The 21,149-nt window shown below is 42.2% G+C and overlaps 3 protein-coding genes and 1 long non-coding RNA gene across 4 annotated transcripts in view; 3 read left to right on the top strand and 1 right to left on the bottom strand.

Annotated features, from left to right (window-relative positions):
* Positions 1-13,382, top strand: part of LOC133839931 (dynein axonemal heavy chain 3) — a 41,288-nt gene extending 27,906 nt beyond the window's left edge. The window contains exons 35-53 of the mRNA XM_062271582.1: positions 29-343; positions 402-633; positions 2,811-2,936; positions 3,142-4,229; positions 4,284-4,595; positions 4,667-4,814; positions 5,705-5,915; positions 5,974-6,108; positions 6,174-6,346; positions 6,954-7,121; positions 7,410-7,969; positions 8,020-8,194; positions 8,255-8,427; positions 8,792-9,274; positions 9,330-9,509; positions 9,567-9,726; positions 9,777-10,186; positions 10,692-10,902; positions 11,755-13,382. Coding sequence (XP_062127566.1) covers positions 29-343; positions 402-633; positions 2,811-2,936; positions 3,142-4,229; positions 4,284-4,595; positions 4,667-4,814; positions 5,705-5,915; positions 5,974-6,108; positions 6,174-6,346; positions 6,954-7,121; positions 7,410-7,969; positions 8,020-8,194; positions 8,255-8,427; positions 8,792-9,274; positions 9,330-9,509; positions 9,567-9,726; positions 9,777-10,186; positions 10,692-10,902; positions 11,755-12,078 — 5,584 coding nt within the window. The 3' untranslated portion in view covers positions 12,079-13,382. The remainder of the gene's footprint in view (positions 1-28; positions 344-401; positions 634-2,810; positions 2,937-3,141; positions 4,230-4,283; positions 4,596-4,666; positions 4,815-5,704; positions 5,916-5,973; positions 6,109-6,173; positions 6,347-6,953; positions 7,122-7,409; positions 7,970-8,019; positions 8,195-8,254; positions 8,428-8,791; positions 9,275-9,329; positions 9,510-9,566; positions 9,727-9,776; positions 10,187-10,691; positions 10,903-11,754) is intronic.
* The window catches only part of LOC133839935 (uncharacterized), a 50,350-nt gene that overhangs the window by 20,737 nt on the left and 8,464 nt on the right, over positions 1-21,149 (bottom strand). The window lies entirely within an intron of this gene.
* On the top strand, positions 14,276-16,008 carry LOC133839933 (uncharacterized). The gene is given in 3 exon segments (XM_062271584.1): positions 14,276-14,372; positions 14,470-15,280; positions 15,283-16,008. Coding segments are annotated over 3 exon segments (1,365 nt in total). The 5' UTR covers positions 14,276-14,369; the 3' UTR covers positions 15,834-16,008.
* On the top strand, positions 16,155-18,610 carry LOC133839934 (uncharacterized). Its single transcript, XM_062271585.1, has 3 exons — positions 16,155-16,299; positions 18,041-18,124; positions 18,189-18,610. The coding sequence occupies exons 1-3, from the start codon at positions 16,254-16,256 to the stop codon at positions 18,431-18,433; spliced, it is 375 nt and encodes a 124-aa protein (XP_062127569.1). The 5' UTR covers positions 16,155-16,253; the 3' UTR covers positions 18,434-18,610.

Below are 21,149 nucleotides of genomic sequence, written 5' to 3'. Positions count from 1 at the left end.
TCTGACTGTCGCCTACACACTCGTATAGTCTGATTGACCAACTGGATCGTGACCGCCTCCTGACCATGGCCATTGATGCGTGCAAAAATTATCTTCGCTTCTCATTGGAATCAGCATTCGCTGACCGCATTGAGCCGGGCGAGAAACTTAGCGATAATGATCTACGAAATCTATTCTATGGCAACTACATGGAACCGGATGCGGAGCCAAAGTACTACGATGAATGTGAAAGCTACGACAAGTTGGAGAAGCTAATGAAGTATTATTTGCGGGAATATAATTCGTTTTCAAGCACTCCCATGGATTTGGTAATGTTTCGCTTTGCCATTGAGCATGTTAGCAGGTAAAGTATGGGAAATTGTGAGTAAATGAGTAAACGTTTAAAGAACATTTTCCGGCAGAGTGTCGCGTGTTTTGCAAATGCCTAGAGGTAACATACTTATGGTGGGCATGGGTGGATCGGGCAGACGTAGCTCTTGTCGATTGGCCGCACATATTGCCGACTGTCGCCTGATGACTGTGCAGGTGTCCAAATCGTATACGATAGCCGATTGGCGTGATGATTTAAAGAAGATACTAATGGCATCAAGTTTCAATTTGAATCACACCGTATTTCTATTCTCTGATGCCCAGGTGAGTGAATTCGATTAGACTCGTTATGTCGATCCATCAGCATAAACATGAAGCGGCCAATCAATTTTTTTGATGAGGGGGCCTCATAAAATACACATTTTATATTGTTGAAAATGTTGTAAACCGCCGTCCACCCAACCATACAACAAAAATCAATGCCAAACACTCAATGGAGTACAACAAACCCATAAAGAATTCTCTGTTTAACAATTGGCAGGGAAATTAATCTAAATTCATTTAAATATTCTAGACATGGTTGATTGTTGTCAGGCGTGTGGACAGTTCTGTCCAAACGTGACACATACAAATGTTTGCATAAGTGTGTGTGTATGTGTGTGTGTACACTGTGCAACAAAAATGAATATGAAAATTGGCTATTGTGCAAATTGAACTAAACTCAGCTGAGACAGAATTATGCGTTGTGAAGCAGCAGCATTCATTGTCTTGCCAAAATTTACATTTATAATTAGGTTAATTGTTGCAACTATGTAACTTGATTATTGCTAAACAATTTGCATACGTAGCAGCAGCAACCACAACAACAACAACAATGATAATAACAACAACACAAGCATCTATCAATTATGACCAAATCAAGAATCATCGGAGAGTCGAAGTCAATAAATTAGTAAGGCCAGTAACAACCAACCCAATCGATATGATAAACAATATCTCTGAAAATACTCTCAAGTTTGTTTAGTGCTTATTATGACTTGTCAGGCATAATTAGCATTATGTGTGATTATGTCTATTAGAAAACTGAGCACACGAGAAAACATGAAAATACAGCTCAACGAACTATAAAGACTCTTTCAAGGTGTTTCCCCATTTCAAAATTGGAAGCTCGTGTGTGTTGATAGTTATAGCTTTTATTATGACTTTAATTAAACTGGCAACATTAAAGCTGCTTCTCGTTTTTGGGCTGCCGTAAAATCAAAAAAAAATATACGTTTAAGAAAATTATGAATAGTAGATGAGTGAGAAATATCATTAAATTTGGATAGATACATTTTCCGATTATTCGTCGTATTTAATGTGCCAAATTTAGATCAAGCACTCATTAATATGCATGCACTAGTTAATTTTGATGTTTAGTAAATGGGGAAGAGAAAGTAGTTGGCGCATTAATTAGGCATGCAAGACGACGGCAATCTATTAACAGATCTTTTATGTCACATAAATCAGAATTCAATAGCAAATTGATTTCGTGTGGCAGTTCTAGATTTTAGTAGATGTCTGCGCATTAATATTCGTTCTAGTTGTCCTTAATTTGAAAGTCTTTTGAGAGCTTAAACCAAACTATTTTGCCTCACTAAAACGCTTTTCGAATTTCGAGCTATATCTAGACATTAAGTGCTAGCTAGTCCTGGGTAATCCTTTTGCAAAAGTGATATAAATTGAAATTGGGCCCCGTCAGTAGTTGCGCTTCAGGCCATCCATTAACCGCTTAAACTCATCCATTAACCACTTTAATCTGCCGACTGTAGAGTAATAACTGTGCAGCATCGCATCTCCTATCTCTCTCGACATCTCTCCTCCCACTCTCTCGCTGCAAATTGATGGTAAAATGATTATAAACCTGATGCAGTCATAGCTTTGGCATTTGGTTCTGTTTTCGGGGGGATCTGTTTATGGCTTGGCTCGGCACAAAATTGGAATGCAACCTGTGCACATTAGAAAGATGATGAGCAAATTCAACTCACAACTGGGCAAATCAATCAATGCTGTATTTTGGTTTCTTGCCAATGCTATTCCAACACACAAACACATACGCAAGCAAACACATAGTACGAGAGTTTCGCTCTCCATGCACACACATTAATTAACAATTACACTAAAATGCTTCAAAGAGCCTACTACAACTCCAACTGCAACGCCAAACACCAAAATCCAACTCTGAGTTTAGCTTGGATCGAGCTCAGGGAGCTGTAAAATTTCTATGACTGTGTGCTGTACTGGCTAGCTGGCTGGCACAAATCCTATGGCACTTAGAACGAATGCAAAATGCATGTTGCAAGCTCGAGAGTTGCATGTTGGTTTTGGGCAAATACTACATAAAAATGCAGCAGTAGTCAACGACAATGACACCAAGCTCCTAGTTGAAACAAAGCCTCTGGATTTGCATTGTGCATTGTGAAATTCTCTCGATATATTCTTTGTATATTCATTCACAACAGGCAACGGATGAGGGTTATGTGGAGGATATCAATGGTGTACTTAATACCGGTGATTTGCCAAATCTCTATCAACTGGAGGACAAGGCCTCCATTATGGAGAATATGGCAAATGTGGCCAAGCAAGTGGTGAGTATGAAGCGTCGTAGTAGTGAGTATAGAGTGTGGCAATCAAACGACAATGTTCGCTTGGTACCCCCAAAAGGATTTGCCAACTGTCAGCAACAAATTCGCTTACTTACCTTGCACACTACCTTTCCCTGAATGAAGTCCTTGTCCCTTCTCTCTTTCTCTCTCTCCCTGCACTCACACAATGTGTCAACAATGCCAACAGGGTAAAGTCCTTGATTCGCTGCCAAGTGAGGTGTATGCCTATTACATTGAAAGGATAAGGGAGCAACTGCATATTGCATTGGCCTTCTCGCCCATCGGTGAATCCTTCAAGGAACGCATACGTGTCTATCCCTCATTGATTAACTGCTGCACCATCGACTGGTACATGCCCTGGCCCGAGGAGGCACTCTCCCGTGTGGGCACCTATTTCGTCACCTCCATGAAACTCAATCGACCCCATGAAGATGACAAAGAGGAAGCGGTTGCATCGGCAGCGCCATCGACGCGTCCCTCCGAAGAAGTGCCCGAGGGTGGAAATCGCGAAACAATGGGCGAAGTGGATCGTGAATTAACTCAACTCGAGCAAGATCTTGTCTATTGTGTGATGTACTTCCATCAATCTGTTGTGGAGGCCAGTGAAAAGTGCTACTTGGAACTGAGTCGTCGCAATTATGTGACTCCTTCGGCTTATCTGGAGTTACTGAAAGCTTTTCGAACTTTTTATGCCCGCAAGCTGGACGAGATTACGCGACTGCGTGACCGTTATACAACGGGTCTGGAGAAGCTCGACTTTGCCGCCAGTCAGGTGGGTGAAATGCAAGCGAATCTGTACGATTTGCAGCCGAAACTTAAAGTGCTTTCCGAGGAAACGGATCGCATTATGGTGAACATTGAGCGCGAAACGGCTGAGGCTGAGAAAAAGAAGGAAGTTGTGGGTGCCGATGAAGCGGCAGCTAATGAAGCAGCTGCCGCTGCTCAAGCTATCAAAGATGATTGCGAAACGGATTTGGCGGAAGCTATACCCGCCATGGAGGCAGCTCTGGAGGCGCTGAATACCCTAAAGCCCGCTGACATTGGTGTGGTCAAGTCCATGAAGAATCCGCCCTATGGTGTCAAGTTAACTCTGGAGGCAGTCTGTGTGCTCAAGGGCATTAAACCGGATCGCAAACCCGATCCTAGCGGACATATGGTGGAGGATTATTGGGGACCTTCGATGCGCATGCTCAGCGACATGAAGTTCCTCGAGTCGCTGAAAACTTTCGACAAAGATAACATTCCACCAGCTATTATCAAAAAGATACGCGATAAGTAGGTTGATTAATACTAATGAAATTAACAGCTATTATTAATATTACACCTCAGATATATAGCCGATCGTGACTTTGTGCCCGAGAAGATCAAGGCAGCTTCCATGGCCTGTGAAGGCATTTGCCGTTGGGTTAGAGCCATGGACGTCTACGACAAAGTGGCACGCATTGTGATGCCCAAGAAGGCGGCGCTGGCCGAGGCTGAAGGTGATTTGTCTCAGCAAATGGAGAAGCTCAATGCGAAACGTGCCGAGCTGCAAGTCATCTTGGACAAGTTGCAGAAACTCAATGATTTCTTTGCGGAGAAATCGCGTGAAAAGAAGCGCTTGGAGGATGACATAGAGAACTGCGAAAAGAAGCTAAACAGGTGAGTGTTTCTCGCCCACAGAAAACATATTTCTAGTATTATTGTGTGTCACATAAATTTTTCATTTACAGAGCTGAGAAGCTCTTGGGCGGATTGGGAGGCGAGAAGACGCGCTGGTCGGAGGCAGCCAAGAATCTGCATGAATCTATTAGCAATATTGTGGGTGATGTGCTGCTTGCTGGCGGCTGCACCGCTTACTTGGGCTTCTTTACCACCGAGGTGAGTCACGACGACGGCGGCGGCGCCACGAAAACATTAATGCGAAACCTGCACCATTTTGCCAGCCATTACCGCAGACCAGAGCTCGTCTGCGTACTGTGTGTGTGTGTAGGGGTGTGTGTGTGTGGCAGAGGAACAGCAGCTAATGGCCGCGCTTCTGCATCGTGTGAGATTTCCATAAAGGATTTTAATATGCATGAGCACGTTGCATTGATTTTCCTTCCTGTTATTCTTTTTGCCACGCTCTCTCCCGTTCTTTTGTACTTAGAGGGTATAAAAAACATGGTGCATCCATCCCCCAGCCTCTGATGAGCATGTCAGACCCTGTCAATGTTTTGCACAATGTTTTGCTCTAAGCCTGACAGTTTGCTACATAAATAAAGCTTTAATCTGCATATGAGGAATATTGATTCGATTTGCAGCTATTAATTAAAGCAATCGTGTAGGATGTCCAAAACTTTTTGATATGCTGTAAAACTTAAATCATACAGATTGAAGCTACACAATAAGTAAACAAATTTTGGTTTATACTTTCTAGTATGTAATTGATTTTATCGAAGTCTTTTAGTTTTCTTTCTTAGGGTATTCTTTAGTCTAAATTTATTTGCCAGCATTTGAAATTGGTTTTTTTGCGTTGCTTTTTGCATAGTCTTTTCAATTTTCCCGGCGCTTAGTTTTACGGCTGACGTGACATTTTTATACACAGTTATTCATATCTACATACATATATAGATATGTACATATACAGGGTATATTTTGTATGTGGAATGTGTGCATAAGGTGCACAAATGCTGACATGTTAATATTCCAGCAAAAGTGGCGTCCAGACTTAACACTTTATTGTCATGTTTTTTACACTTTTTGGTACCAAATCGTTTATTATTTTTTAGTACCGAGCTAATATTTTGGAAGACTGGAATGCGGTGTGTCAACGTCGTCATATACCCAGCAGTGAGACCTTCTCATTGGCTACCACATTGGGCCATCCAATGACAATACGCGCCTGGTCACTCGCTGGTCTGCCGGCTGATAATTTCTCTGTGGAGAATGGCATCATTGTGACTAACTCCAGTCGCTACTCGCTGCTCATCGATCCACAGGGTAAGAGCTAGAAATAAACTTTTTATTACCCAAACAAAACCTAACATTCGTTTTACAGTGCAAGCCAACAAATGGATTAAGAACATGGAGAAGAACAATAATCTGAAGGTGGTTAAACAGACCGATTCCAACTACATGCAGGTGCTGGAATTAGCGCTGACCTATGGCCAGCCGGTGCTCATCGAAAATGTGGGTAAGTTAATGGAGCAAAGAAACGAAAAAAGAGAAAGGGAGTTTCATGTTACAACATTTGCTTAGGGGAGAAACTGGACTCGAATTTAACGCCCATTTTGGAGAAGAACATTATAAAGCACAAGGGCGGTCTGTTCATAAGAAGTGGCGACACAATGATTGAATACAATCCCGAGTTTCGTCTTTACATAACAACATGTCTGCGCAATCCGCATTATCCGCCGGAAGTGATGGTTATGGTAAGTTTGACATATGCAGCAAGTCTGCTCTTCATCGAGTCGAGTCGAGTCTGTGGCAAGCCAATGCCAATGATGACGTTAGTTGTTGTGTAATAAAAACGACGAACTTAAATTGATATTTTTGAGAAGGAAAGGGAGCGACACTAAAGTACAAACGATGACGGCCCGACATCGACGACGACATCGACATCGGCGCTGGCAATATGCAAATTTTCGATGGCATTGACGAGAACGTCGAGAATGTCGAGGACATCCATCCCATTGATGTATGTACGTGCAGAGCCGTGGCTGCTGTCTGTTTGCTTCTGCATAACTAGCGCGACGCCCTTGCTCCGAACTCCCCTCCTCCTTCTCCTCCTCCTGTTGCTCCTTCTTATACTGAGTCTATCCCTATTCCCAGTTCTATGGTCGTGTTTATAAAATTTTCCAGCATTTCGCTTCTGTTGGCGTTTCCATTGCTTTTTATGCTGCAACTGTTGTCAGCAGTTTTCGTGTCTTTATTCTATACATTTTTTTCCCTCTTCACATTGTGTGTGTTTATTTTGAGTTTCATTTTTCCCCATTTAACCAACCAAGCTCTTCCCTTCTCCTATGCTATCGTGTTTAGGTAACAGTATTAAATTTCATGATAACGGAACAAGGATTACGCGAACAATTGCTAGCGATTGTGGTGGCACACGAGCGTCCCGATTTGCAAGAGAAGAAGGAACAATTGATTATTGAATCCGCAAGGAATCGTGATGCATTGTACACTATTGAATCCAAGATATTAGAGGTAAGTCTCTCTATTTTACTTCTCTCTTCTTTACTATTTCCTATTTTCCATTTTCCCTACACACTGCTGTGTAGAGTGTGTGTCGTCTAGTAGTGCTTTATAATAAATGTTTTTCCATTGAATGCTTTTGGTAGTTTTTCTTTCTTTTGGTTTTTGGTTTTGCTCCAGCGATTCAATTAGAGTCGAACAAACAATTTATGTTTCTTTGCGTGGCCAATGACAATTCAATTAACTGGAAACAAAACGTTTAAATCTGCAACTTACTTACGTTTGCAAACTCTTCCTCAGGTACTATCCACCTCCGAGGGCAATGTGCTTGAGGATGAGAACGCCATCAACATACTTTCCTCCAGTAAAATACTATCCGAGGATATCCAAGAGAAGCAGGTGATTGCTGTGGCCACCGAGATTGAAATCGATGCAGCACGACAGCAATATATACCCGTGTCCAAGCACTCGGCCATTCTATTCTTCTGCATCAGCGAATTGGCCAATGTGGACCCGATGTATCAGTATTCGTTGGCCTGGTTCATCAATCTCTTCGTCAACACCATACTGAAGGCACCCAAGTCTGCTGTGCTGGCCGAGCGTCTAAATAATCTCAATGATTACTTTACCAAATCCATCTACACGAATGTCTGTCGTTCGCTATTCGAAAAAGATAAGCTGGTCATCTCGTTGGTCATGTGTTTGGGCATACTTGTTTCTCAGGGTCGAGTAGCCAAAGATGAGTTGCTCTTTTTCCTTACCGGTGGAATTGGTTTCAAGAGCATCATAGCCAATCCCTACGCTGAATGGTTGCCCGACAAAGCCTGGGCGGGAATTTATCGTGCCAGCGATCTCGATGGGTAAGTGAAACTCATTCTTAGAGTAACCATTATTAATTGCATTTTTGTAGCTTAAAGAACTTGCACCTTAAAATTGAAGATAATGCTCAGGCTTGGCGTGACTATTATGATGCTGTTAATCCTCAAGACTTGCCCTTGCCCTCGCCTCATGATAAAGTTAATGACATGCTGCGTTTGATCGTGCTCAAGGGTCTGCGACCAGACAAACTGGTGCCTGCTGTGCGCGTAAGTTGAAGGAGCATGTAAAAGAGAGAGTAGTTTTATTTATGAACTCCTCATGCACAGGCTTTTATCACACACAACCTGGACAAGTCGTTTGTGGAGCCGCCACCCTTCGATTTGGGTGCCTCATTCGCGGATAGTTCACCGAAAATACCGCTGGTGTTTCTGCTATCAGCCGGCTCTGATCCCATGGCCAGCCTCTTTATGTTCGCCAAACAACGCAACATGTACGAGAAGTAAGTTAATTAACGTGAGTGCCTCATATTTCCGTGTCCATGTCGTGCGGTGTCGGCTCGTGGGCTTGGCCCATGGTGATGCGGCTGTGGATGCTCTGCTCTCGGATTGTGGGGGGGTTGGCTTGTTTTCGATTAAGCGCGACATGTGCGCCTTGTAGCGATATGTGTCTGTTTTACTCGGATGAGACGACATGTGACGAGGAGACATCATCAGAGTGGGGGTAGCAAAGACCAAAGACACAGCGACAGCGACAGCGACCATGCTTGTGTTTTTGTCAAGTGCCCTCTTGTTGTAACTTTAAAGCGAATTTATGCTAAACGCGATTGTTTGCCTTCTTCTTCTTCTTCTACTTGTGTTGCCTAGATTGAAAACCATTTCGTTGGGTCAGGGTCAAGGACCGCGTGCAGAAAAGATGATCACGGAGGCAGCCCGTCATGGGCAATGGGTCGTATTGCAGAACTGTCACGTCGCCTTCAGCTGGATGGGCGACTTGGAGCGCATATGCAATGACACCACACTTACGGATGGTGCCCACAGTGACTACCGTCTGTGGTGTACATCATATCCGAGTGCCGTGTTCCCCGTCTCGGTGCTGCAGAACTCGGTCAAGATGACAAATGAACCGCCTAAGGGATTGCGCGCCAATATGCATCGCTCGTTCACATCGGATCCCCTGATGCGGGACAAGTTCTTTACGAACGCGTTCCTTTTCTCGGACTCGGCTAACAAGTGTTGGCTGCGCGGCGTATTCGCCTTGGTCTTCTTCCATGCTGTTGTTCAAGAACGTCGCGAGTTCGGACCACTTGGCTGGAATATTCCCTACGAATTCAACGAATCGGATCTGAAGTTGGTTTTCTTAAATAGTTTACTACATTTGCTATTACTTATGTATTTTTTGTAGGATATCCCTGTTGCAGCTGAAGATGTTTATAGCACAGAGTCATAGCATTCCTTTTAGAGGTCATGTTTATCTCACAGGCGAGTGCAACTATGGCGGACGTGTCACAGATGATAAGGATCGTCGTTTGATCTTGTCGTTGCTGAACATGATATACAACAGCAATACCATCGAACAAGATAAGTGCGTGACAGGATTGTCTTTATGTTTAATTCGGTTAATAACTTAGTTTTCTTCTAGCTACGCTTTGTCGCAGTCGGGACAATACTGCGTGCCGCTAAGTCCAACCAAACTGAACTCCATTGAGTACATCAGCACTTTCCCATTGAGTCCACAACCCGAAGTTTATGGACTGCACGAGAATGCGGACATTAATCGCAATGTGAAGGAAACCAATGCGGTAAGCAGAACCTCATTGGTAAATTAATTATTCTAATACTCTGTCGACAGCTCATTAGTGGAGTGCTGCTCACCCAGACCGATCTGATGGCATCGGTAAAGGCCTCCTCGGCTGGTGGGGCTAAAGAGGATCCTGCGATTGCCATTTGCAAAGAGCTGTTGACGCGTCTGCCCGAGGAATTCGATTTGGATGAAGTGAGCAAAACGTATCCCGTCATCTATACGAATTCGATGAATACGGTGCTGCGACAGGAATTAATACGCTTCAATCGTCTGCTATCGTATATACGCAAGAGTCTAGTTAATGTGGGCAAAGCTGTCAAGGGACAGATTGCCATGATACCCGAACTGGAGCGAACGCATGCCTCCATGATTATAGGCAAGTTGCCGGCGGATTGGCTGAAAAAGAGCTATCCCTCGTTGAAACCTCTGGGTAGCTATGTCACCGATTTTCTAGCCCGGTGAGTGTTGTTGTTATTGTTGTTGCTGTTATTCTTGTTGTTGTGGTTGGTTGCTGTGTGGTTTGCCTCATTTCTATTTTAAGAGCAAAACCATCAATGAATGGTGGCATTGTATGCTCTGAGCTACTGTTGCTTTTGCTACGACGTCCTTTGCTTGCTGCAATTGTGCAAATATAATAAATGTGTTTGGGTGTGCCGCATTCATATATCGCAGCACTCCTCTTTCCCTCTCCTTTTCGTTCCCATCGCTCATCCTCAACTCCATCCTGTTGCCGTTCAATATTGTTGCTGCCATTCATGGCAAAAATCTTATTTGCTATTGACATCAAAGGACGATGAAGCTGTGTGTGTGTTTGGTGTGTGTACAGAAGACAGAAAGAGAGAGACCTCATGCTGCTGCCACTGCTTTGTGCACTCGCAACCTTTTGTTGTCAAATATTTAATATTTATTAACAAATTGAAAAATAAGATAACTCATCTGTCTGCAAATTCTGCCTCCCCATAGATTGGCCTTTTTCCAGTCGTGGATCGAGAACGGTGAACCAAATGTCTACTGGATCTCCGGCTTCTATTTTACCCAGTCCTTTATAACGGGTGTACTGCAAAACTATTCGCGCAAAAATCGCTTCCAAATCGATATGATCAACATTGAATTTGCGGTTACCAAATTCGAAACACAAACCACACAAGTTGCTGATATTGGTGCCTATATTCGGGTAAGTGTGTGAGCTGTGAGGGGGGTCTGAACTTAATTTTAAAACAAATTAATTGCGAATGACCAAACGATAACACAATACATATTTTATCGACCGTTTGTTTTGCCAACTCTTCAGGAACAAAAAGAGATAAATGATGAGACAAAGTTTATACAAGTAAGAAAGACACAAAGTTTCAAATATTTAAATTTATTTTAATTATCCATTTGAGTTTCAAATTGATACCGCTACTTTTTTTTATAGATACTTCACTTTGTTTCAGATTATTATTGCTACGTTTTTTATTCGTTATAAATTCACTTTATAATTGTTCCAATGAAATATTTAAACGTTTCACTTGGCTTAAAATTATTGGTGCTACTTTAAATTTACCGCAGACTGTGCAACTTTTATTTATCACCCATTAATTCATTTTATAATTACTCCATCGAATTATTCAAGCGTTTTTAAATCCCAATTATAAAACTGAAGCAGTTTATTGTTGAAATAAGTTTCACTTTTTGATCAGGTTATACTGAAACATTGTTCACATTTAAATTGAACTTATTTATTAATACATTTTTAAATTATTTTAAGAAAATGCTTAACCGCCAAGTATAACTAAATGATTTCATATTAGTTGAACACTAAGTTAATATTTTCTCATTTTTATATAATATATTAAGTCGTTAAGACTGTTATGTTAATTTATTATTTTTATAAGTTTACTGTTAGATACTTAATGTAAATTAATTTCACATTTTTATTAAGTTTATCACTTTATATTAAAAAATTTTTCATTTTATCACTTTATGTTTTTAATAGTGTATTATTTAATATTTAAATAATTATATATTTTTATAAACACTCCAGGGTATTTTCATTGAGGGTGCTCGCTGGAATCGCAAGACCAAAGAAGTCGATGAATCTTTCTCGAAAATATTATTCGATACTCTGCCCGTAATCTATCTACGCCCGGTGCTAAGATTACCAGATGAAATCCCACGGGGCAGCGGCGGGGCAGAGCCAAGTCCGATATATGATTGTCCCGTGTACAAGACGAGCGAACGTCGTGGTGTCCTCTCAACCACGGGCCACTCAACCAATTTTGTGATGTACCTGCAGTTGCGATGCTCCCAGACACCGATGCATTGGATTAATCGCGGCACAGCCTGTCTCTGCCAGCTCGATGATTGAAAGTTGACCCATGGGGCATATCCTGGACGTTCGACTCCAACCGGGGAACGGATGTGCCACACCATGCGTCGATTTTTATACGTTTTACATTGGGCCACGGGGAACCGAAACTGAAACTGAAACTCAGCATGGACTGGGGGCGACTACTGGTTGCCTGCCTATATTTTTATGGATATACGTATAGAATTAAACTGGAATCAAGAACAGCAGCAGCAACAGCAACAGCGACTGGACCTGTTTGGAACACCATACATATGCTGATATTCTACTATATATGTTACGTATATATCTGTTTGATTCTTGCTTTACTTTTATTTGTTGCGTTTGCGTCAGGAAACGCCGAAAGCGAATTCTGCCCACCGATTCTATTTATTTTTGTCCGTTTTTCCGCATAGGAAGAACGAAGCAATGTGCAATGCGCAGTGGCATTTTGATGATGATGTTGATTGCCAGATATAAATTAAATATGCAGAACTCTGTAGAGCAATGGCTGAATATATATTTTTTATGTGTGCGCCATTTACAAAATGAATAAATGACAAAATAAACCAGGAGCATGTGTTTTTTGCTCCACCTGCTGTGCGACAATGTTATATGATATCTTTATAAACTGGTCGTAAACATTAAAAGCATATCTTAAATTTGTAGATAACAATACGCATAAGTAGAATTCTACTTATGTGTCGATTTAGAAAATATAAATAGAATTGCCAAGGTCTTCCATCCCGTCATATCCTCAACTTAAACGAGATCTCCATCGATCGACATTCTCCCATTGTCTAAGCTAATGGAACGCACATGGAAAAAATAATATAAAAGAATACAACAGTAACAAAAGGCAACACACACACAAAAAAAACTGATCTTAACATTCTAAGACGCCCACATGAGAGGGGATGATGACGATGATGGAGATGAAGATGATGATAATCGGTTTTAGCATTTTGATGAGATTTATTGCGTGCTTTGTGTACAATTGGAGCAGCGGCGGCAAATATAAATTTAAATTTGAATTTAAATTAAACTTTGCCACGAGCAGATAAGCATAAGCATATTGAAGAGGCATATTTCAAAATATTTCATAACGATCGATTCGTTATTCGAGTAGATCTATTAAATCACCCCGCTATTAATAGATGCCTAATGTGGCGTAACCGAAAATAGCAACACTCAAGAGCTCGCGTCCATCATGGCATACACTTTCAATCCCAACTGCCAACTGAGCGTTGGCCTTAAGCGTTTTGATCAAGAGTCGCCAAAAAAACAAATGAAATACAAAAAAAAATTTTGAAAAATGAAACAAATTGAAAGAAGTAACAAAATACACCACCTGTCCATCAGGCCGACTCCAAACGAAGAAGCGAACGTTGTTCAACAATGACAACAACGACAACGTTTTGCGACAACGATACAACGACAACTTCCGCTTGCAATTACCACGCGAGGAGGCATTGAAAATCTACCAACTAAAGCGATCAATCGACAATCGATCGACCCCTGCTATTCATATGCAATAATGTCTGTATAATGTGATACAAATAAATTGAGACTAGCGAAGCTCACGGAGCCCTCAACTATTGTTGATTCTCTGCCAAAAGTCTCGAGACAATCCAAATATCGTCGTGGCCGCCACGTTCAACATTTCTGTTGTTTGAGAAGTTTTCAGCTTTAGTTTTTAGTATTTTTATTTTTATTTTTTTTATTTCGGTGGAATCAAATCAAATGTATTGTTGACTTTCGTTTTGTTTTATATATATGTATTTGTATTATTAGTTTTTTTTTATGGTTCGCATCATTTGTTCATTTGTTTTTATACATACATACATATATGGTAAATAGGCAAGCGTTAGATACAGAGGAGGAGTACAATTGATGTGTGCTCTCGGCTTGAGATACTTTTGACAATAGCAACTAGACAAGACAAACCACTAAGAGCGGCTAATGCCGGCCATCAATGGAGATATGGCGATCGAGATGAAGATGATGAAGAAGTGGCCCAAACATACGATCGACATAGACAACTCGACAACGAGATCGCGACGCCGCAAACTCAACTATACGTTGCGTTAGTGTTAGTTGCCGCATGGAGCAGTAACCGGTTTCATTTTGTATCGTCTCCAAAGTGAATGGCACACAGAGCTGTGCTTTTGCTGCTTCTGCCGCGGCTTCTGCTTCTGCGAGAACTTTTTCGCAAAATCTGTGTATAAATAGTGTCGTAAGGTCTGGTTTGAAATCAGAATCAAATTTGGATTAATCTCATAGACACGCATCGTCTAGGAGCATCTTTGAAAATGGTTAGTTCACCATCCTCCAACCGGATAACAACTCAACCACAGGACTAACCCCTAGAAATCAACTCAACAATACTCATCGTCCAAACCTCTCTTACAGAAATTCTTCGTTATTGCCTTCGCTGTGATCGCAGCTGCTGCGGCCACCTCCATCTCCACGGAGTACCTGCCCCCAGTGGACAATAACCTCGAAGTCGTCGCCGAGTCGATCGATGCCCCAGTCGAGCAGGGTGTGCTCAGTGATGATGGCTACCGTTACAAGACCGTGCGTCGCCTGAAGTTGCGCCACCGTCGTGATGTGAGCGAACTCCCTCTCGAATACCTGCCCCCAACTGAGGTTGCCGCTACTGAGGCCGTCGCTGTTGAGACCCCAGTTGCTGAGGATGGCTACCGTTATAAGACCGTCCGTCGTGTGATCCGTCGTCGTCGTGATGTCAACGAGCTCTCCAACGAATACCTGCCCCCAGTTGAGGTTGCCGCTACCCAGGAGGTCCCTGTTGAGGTCGCCCAGGAATCCGCCGTCCTTGCTGATGATGGCTACCGTTACAAGACCGTTCGTCGTGTGATCCGTCGTCGTCGTGATGTCAACGAGCTCTCCAACGAATACCTGCCCCCAGTTGAGGTTGCCGCTACCCAGGAGGTCCCTGTTGAGGTCGCCCAAGAATCCGCAGTCCTTGCTGATGATGGCTACCGTTACAAGACCGTCCGCCGTGTGATCCGTCGTCGTCGTGATGTCAACGAGCTCTCCAACGAATACCTGCCCCCAGTTGAGGTTGCCGCTACCCAGGAGGTCGTTGCTGCTGCTCCCGTCGAGGAATCCGCTGTTCTTGCTGATGATGGCTACCGTTACAAGACCGTCCGCCGTGTGATCCGTCGTCGTCGTGATGTCAACGAACTCCCCCTCGAATACCTGCCCCAACTGAGGTTGCCGCTACCCAGGAGGTCCCTGTTGAGGTTCCCGTCCAGGAATCCGCTGTCCTTGCTGATGATGGCTACCGTTACAAGACCGTCCGTCGTGTGATCCGTCGTCGTCGTGATGTCAACGAGCTCTCCAACGAATACCTGCCCCCAGTTGAGGTTGCCGCTACCCAGGAGGTCGCTATTGCTGCTCCCGTCGAGGAATCCGCTGTCCTTGCTGATGATGGCTACCGTTACAAGACCGTCCGCCGTGTGATCCGTCGTCGTCGTGATGTCAGCGAACTCCCCCTCGAATACCTGCCCCCAACTGAGGCTGCCGCTACTGAGGCCGTCGCTATTGAGACCCCAGTTGCTGAGGATGGCTACCGTTACAAGACCGTCCGCCGTGTGATCCGTCGTCGTCGTGATGTGAGCGAGCTCGCCAACGAATACCTGCCCCCAGTTGAGCAGACCCCCATCATCGATGTGCCCGCTGAGCCCACCATCTTGGCTGATGATGGCTACCGTTACAAGACTGTCCGTCGCCTCAAGCTCCGTCGTCACTAAAGACCCACACTAATTACCCACCCACCTCCTCAGGCTTTGAGATTGCCAGATGCAACTGAATTGCTCTGACGAACTCAATTGAACTTAACATAAGCGTATTAGTCAATGATAACGAGTTATGAATAATTCGAGTACAAAACCGAAACAACAATAAAACATTTTATAAAAAACAAAAGCAATTTATCTTTTATCCTCCTTATCTTCTCCACATTGCGCAAACTCGAAACCCGCCCAACTTAATCTTATCTTATCGTTTCAACGATAACACCTCATTGATAAGATACGCTCACCTGTCGCTCGGCAAAATCGTGCTCAGGTTTTCAGTTTTAGTTTTAGTTTATACTTCGACAAGCAGTTTGCCCCATATACGGGACGCAAAAAGTTTATTTCAAAGTTGCGAAATCAATCTATCGAGTGAATATGATGTGGCCGAAAAAGTGTTCCACCTACTTGGTGATATGTCTGGGTAAAGTTTTGCAAATTGCTAAGAATGTCTCAAGTTTTGAGCGGAAACAGTCTAAAGTTTGATGAGATATAAAAGTATTTGTGAGCTTCTATACGATTCTTAATGAATTGAGTGCGAATTAGTTATCAAACGGAGTGTTTGTGTGTGTGTGTGTGTGTGTCATCAAGTGAAACTGTGAGAATAGAGTCCACAACTTCTCTACACAACTTGAGCAAACTCTACACACATTAAAAATGTAAGAGCAGACTAGAGTTTAAATAAAGCATGATAAAAATCTGTCGTTGAGCTAAAATGTGTGTCCAAAATGATTTAATTTCGGGCAACAAATAAATTACTTATCGTTCGTCGATATTAAAAGTGTTCGTGAAATAAATCTTAAATCAGAGCGAAATTTTTCAAAAAAATGTATTGGCAATGAGACTCAAAAAAATGTATGTGCTGGATGTGTCATCAAGTAGAACAACGAAAATGAATTCCACAACTAGCGGAAACTCTACAAAAATATGCGCTTATCAGTTGCCTTGTGTTATGACCAACATTAATACTGATAAACTTGGTTTACTCATCGGTGTCTCAATCGTGCTATTGTTTGTAATGAGTAACCCCCTAAATATATGTGTAACAGGTTATGTTTGTGTCGTTTTTATGTGTGAAAAACAGAGGAATTTTCAATTGTCTTAAATTAAATTTTAATTACACTATCTAAAGCAACCCCAAAGACTCCCACATTCATTAACATTAAGCAAGATAAACAGGAAAAACAGCTTTATAAAAGTTAATATATAAACACATTTAGTTGCACTCTATTTGAAAATGTAATTTCACTTTGGAATTGCTTATTTAATTTTGACAATTATATTTTAATTTATTCCATAAATATTTTATTTGGTTAAAGCTGAGTGTAATGGCCCATTGCTAATACCGGATGTGGCCCAAGCACAGCAATAATTATTTCAACGTATAAATTATGAAATATGGAAAAACAATTAGTTTTCGGTTAGCGGTCGAGTGTCCCTTCGATGGGCTGCTTTGGCCAAGCGATTTGTTGATTTTGCTATTCAAATCGATAATTAAATTGATAAAATTCAAATTTACAATGTTAAATGTTAAATGGTTAATGTGGCACTAACCTCAAACATCGACAACATCAACAACGCAACAACGAAATCGATGAGAAATACTTTTGAAGTTTGAAGCAAAGCCTGAGAATCGAGAGAAGATAATCAAAACTGACATCCGCAATGGAAACAATGGCAGAACATGCCATAACAAAGACCCCCCCCCAAATGCTCCCTCCCCCCTTTGCTCTGAAGCAACTTCTCAATCGCTCAGGTTCCCTTGGTCAAGTGTTTATCTGATTTATCATCGAACTTGGCGCGCGCTGGCTTTTGTTTTTTGTGGCTCTGTTGTTAAATATTTTCTTAATAATTAATTATTAATATTTAAACAACTCTTCGGACAAATAACAAGAATGTCAGCTCCATCTGTTTGATGAATGGTTAACGTCGATTTCAATGAGTTCCGTTCCGTTTCGTGCTTCTCGCGTTTATTTTATTTTTTTTTGTATTTTTTTTGTTTGACCAATTCGATACGCTACGATGTGTGATGTGATCCGATGTGTGATATGATGTGATGCTCCGTTTGATAGCTTAGCTTTTAGCTTAGAGACCACACACGATTCGTTTTGCGTTTTTAGCTATTATTAATTTCTTTCATTTGTTTTGCTTCGTTTTCTTTACAGTTCTGCTTGCTTGTTTCATGCAGGAAACTGAAGCCACACGACGTGTTAATCGCGGTCGCCGCACACTTACTCGCAACTACTTTAGTAAGTTTTTTTTGGTATTGTAATTTGATCGTTTATGATAATTAACAATTTGTCATGCTTTTAGCTGGACTTGCCATACCTGGTTGGGCTGTGGTCACCTGTGTGGCTATCGCAGAGCTGCTTTTGGGTGCTGCCCTCTACTTTATTATGTACAAGTTCATCTTGGACAAGGACCCCGATACAGCAACAACTTATACTCCAGCAGCGACACACGACCCAACACCGAGTGTGCAACACACGATTACACCAGCACAGACAGTGCATCAGGTGCAACCTGTGCAGCCATCGCATGCCACAGAAATTGCCTAAATAGAAGGTTAAGCGGAAGCAGAACTTGTCATTGAGCAGTTAACGTTTCCAATGAAAATTCCGATACATATACATATATTAATAGTTATATAATTCCATTAGGCCAGCGCAGAACGTAAATTCATTCCGTTTTTTTATCAATCAATCGAATAAAATCTTTATTTGTTACAAACAAAATGTAAATTATTTTTTTTGGATCGATTAATCGCTCCAGTATTTAATGGCTGTGTTTTGGGCGGGGTTGATGGCGTGGCTTTTGATATTTTTATGACGGCGATTTAGAGGCGCCGACTTGTGATCCAGTTTGTCGTCTTTATCTTTATTATATGTATCTTGTCGTCGACAGACAGATTGAAAGTTGTCTAACTATAAATCGAAGCGCATTTTGTTGTCAGCTGCAAACAGGTCTTAGACCAACTTGTTGGCTCACACACAAAGTGTGACAGACTTTGAGGCTGAGCGAGTAATTGCATTGGGGCTTGCACAATTTGTTGCATACTTTTGAGCGTATCGAGTAAATACTCGAGTGATGGCACTTTAGCTTTTTCACAGCTAAAATTAGATTTTAATATCAATAGCGAGACATTGTATAAACAGGCTGTAATTTGAATTAGTCTTCAACTATGTTGCGGTAAGTGGAGTTACTGCTGCTGCAGCTGTTATTGATGCTACTTGCGGCACACACTTAACTTGGTACTTGGCTCGGCAAACGAGGCGAAGCGACGCAAGTTGTCCGCTTTGCGCTGACAAATCGAAATTTATTATAAACGCAATTGAAAAATCCCCCAGCGGCACTTGAGCTCAAGCCTGATGTTGCATAGCTGCCATGGCAGCCAAGTAGCCTGTAAATGCCAACAATTGCCGCAGCGCAAAGCTTTGCTATAGTAGCGACAGCAGGCCAATGGATAGAAGATGGGATGGCGGATGGCGGATGGCAAAGCAGCGTAGAAGTTGCAGCAGCCGCATAACCAAAGCGGATTTCAAATTGACACAAAACAGACAAAAAGCAAATCGTTTAGGCGCAACCACCAGCAAGAGGAGCAGCAGCAGTAGTAGCAGCTATGCCACACATGCAGGCACCAACCAAGGCAGCAGACAGTGGCAGTCGAAATTTGTGTAACGGAGCCAAGTTGCCGAAAAAAAAATGAGAAACCCCAGCGAACTGCAGTAGAGAGACAGAGTGGAGCAAAGCCAGCGATACAAATGCCGGCAAAGCCAGTCAGGCAGCCGGCTGAAGGATACTTTGGTTGGCATAACAAAGCCACACAAAAGACTTGGTCCTGCACAACCACGACGATGGCGACAACGACGACGATGACGACGACTGGGACGACCATGATGATGTTGCTGATGATGATGAGAATGTTGTTGCCGTTGTTGTTGTAGTTGTTCCAGTTGTTGCCATTGTTATACACGTTGTTGCTATTGCTGCGAATGCAGCCAGCTTAAAGCAACTTTAAGTGACGTTCCGAAAAACACATTTTCCTGCGTTTCTTTTTAAAGAAAATTACATATTTTTATTTTAAACGATTTAAATAGAGATTTAAAGCAACTTTAAGTGAAGTTTTGAAAACGATTTTGAGCGATCTTAATAGAGATCTTGAAAGCACCTGTAAGTGACGTTCCGAAAAACACATTTTCTCGCATTTCTTTTTCGAAGAGAATTACTCTTTTTATTTTAGCGATTACCTTGAGATTTACATACTGGAAACACGCTGTGTTTGCTCATCTTTGTGTGTGTTTGTGCTACGCTCGGCTTGTGGTGTTAAAGTTTATCAACATATCGTCAACATTGTTGCCCCCTCATCTCTTCGCTCTACGTTGCAGTGTCAGTGCACAGTCGCTCATATTTATTTATGGCTCTGCTAGAAAACCTAGAGAATACACATGGAGTTTACATTTTTGCTTGCCCTCAGACTGGCCGCAAGTTGCACGGCTCTGGCGCCTGAGGTTGAGGTTTAGTCTAAGACTGAGTCGGAGTCGGAGACTTGCATCTTCAAGCAGCAGCAGCAGCAGCTGACAGTTTGGCAGCCGTTTTACAATGTTATCAATTTTTTTTTATTTGTATTTTTTTTTAACTGCTTCTATTTGTTTTTTGTTGCTTCCGCTGCTGGTGTTGTTGTTGCTGTGCTTTGGCCCGGATTTAGCCATGTACACTTGTTGTAAACAACAACATTAACAAGGGTTTGCAACGGCTTCAAGAACGCGTACGTGGGCGGGGAAGAATGGGAAAACGGTGCACACTCATAAGCATTCATTGGAAATCCTTTTCGATTTATTTGCGTATTCGAACGGAAACATTTAAAGTGATTGCGGATGCAAATTTTACGCTCCCCCGACGCCTCGACCCTTCCCTTCCCTTCCAGCACCCCTCAGGAACATCCAAGTATGTGTAGAGTCGGCAGCTGTAGCAACATACAAAACGAAGAACCAAATGGCGCCTGATATAGTAGTACTCCCCTCGCAAGCCTTGATAACTTTTCTCTTCTTCGTTCTAACCATTTCTTTATTTTTTTACATTTCGTATATTTTTTTGTATCTTGGTCTCACAGATCTAAAGAGCGTTTACCCAGCGCGTGCCTGGCATTTGCGGTTTTTGCGCCAACTTCACACATTTTCTTATGTCGGTTTCTCGGTTTGCTTTTGCTTTACTTTATTTTGCTTTGGTTTGCTTTTTTATTATTGTTGCCCTGCTATGAGAATTTCAATTTTAACA

This window comes from Drosophila sulfurigaster, chromosome 3 (assembly GCF_023558435.1).
Source record: "Drosophila sulfurigaster albostrigata strain 15112-1811.04 chromosome 3, ASM2355843v2, whole genome shotgun sequence".
Classification (NCBI taxonomy): domain Eukaryota; kingdom Metazoa; phylum Arthropoda; class Insecta; order Diptera; family Drosophilidae; genus Drosophila; species Drosophila sulfurigaster.
Note: the sequence above shows the minus strand (reverse complement) of the source record. Positions and strands in the feature narration are given on the sequence as shown.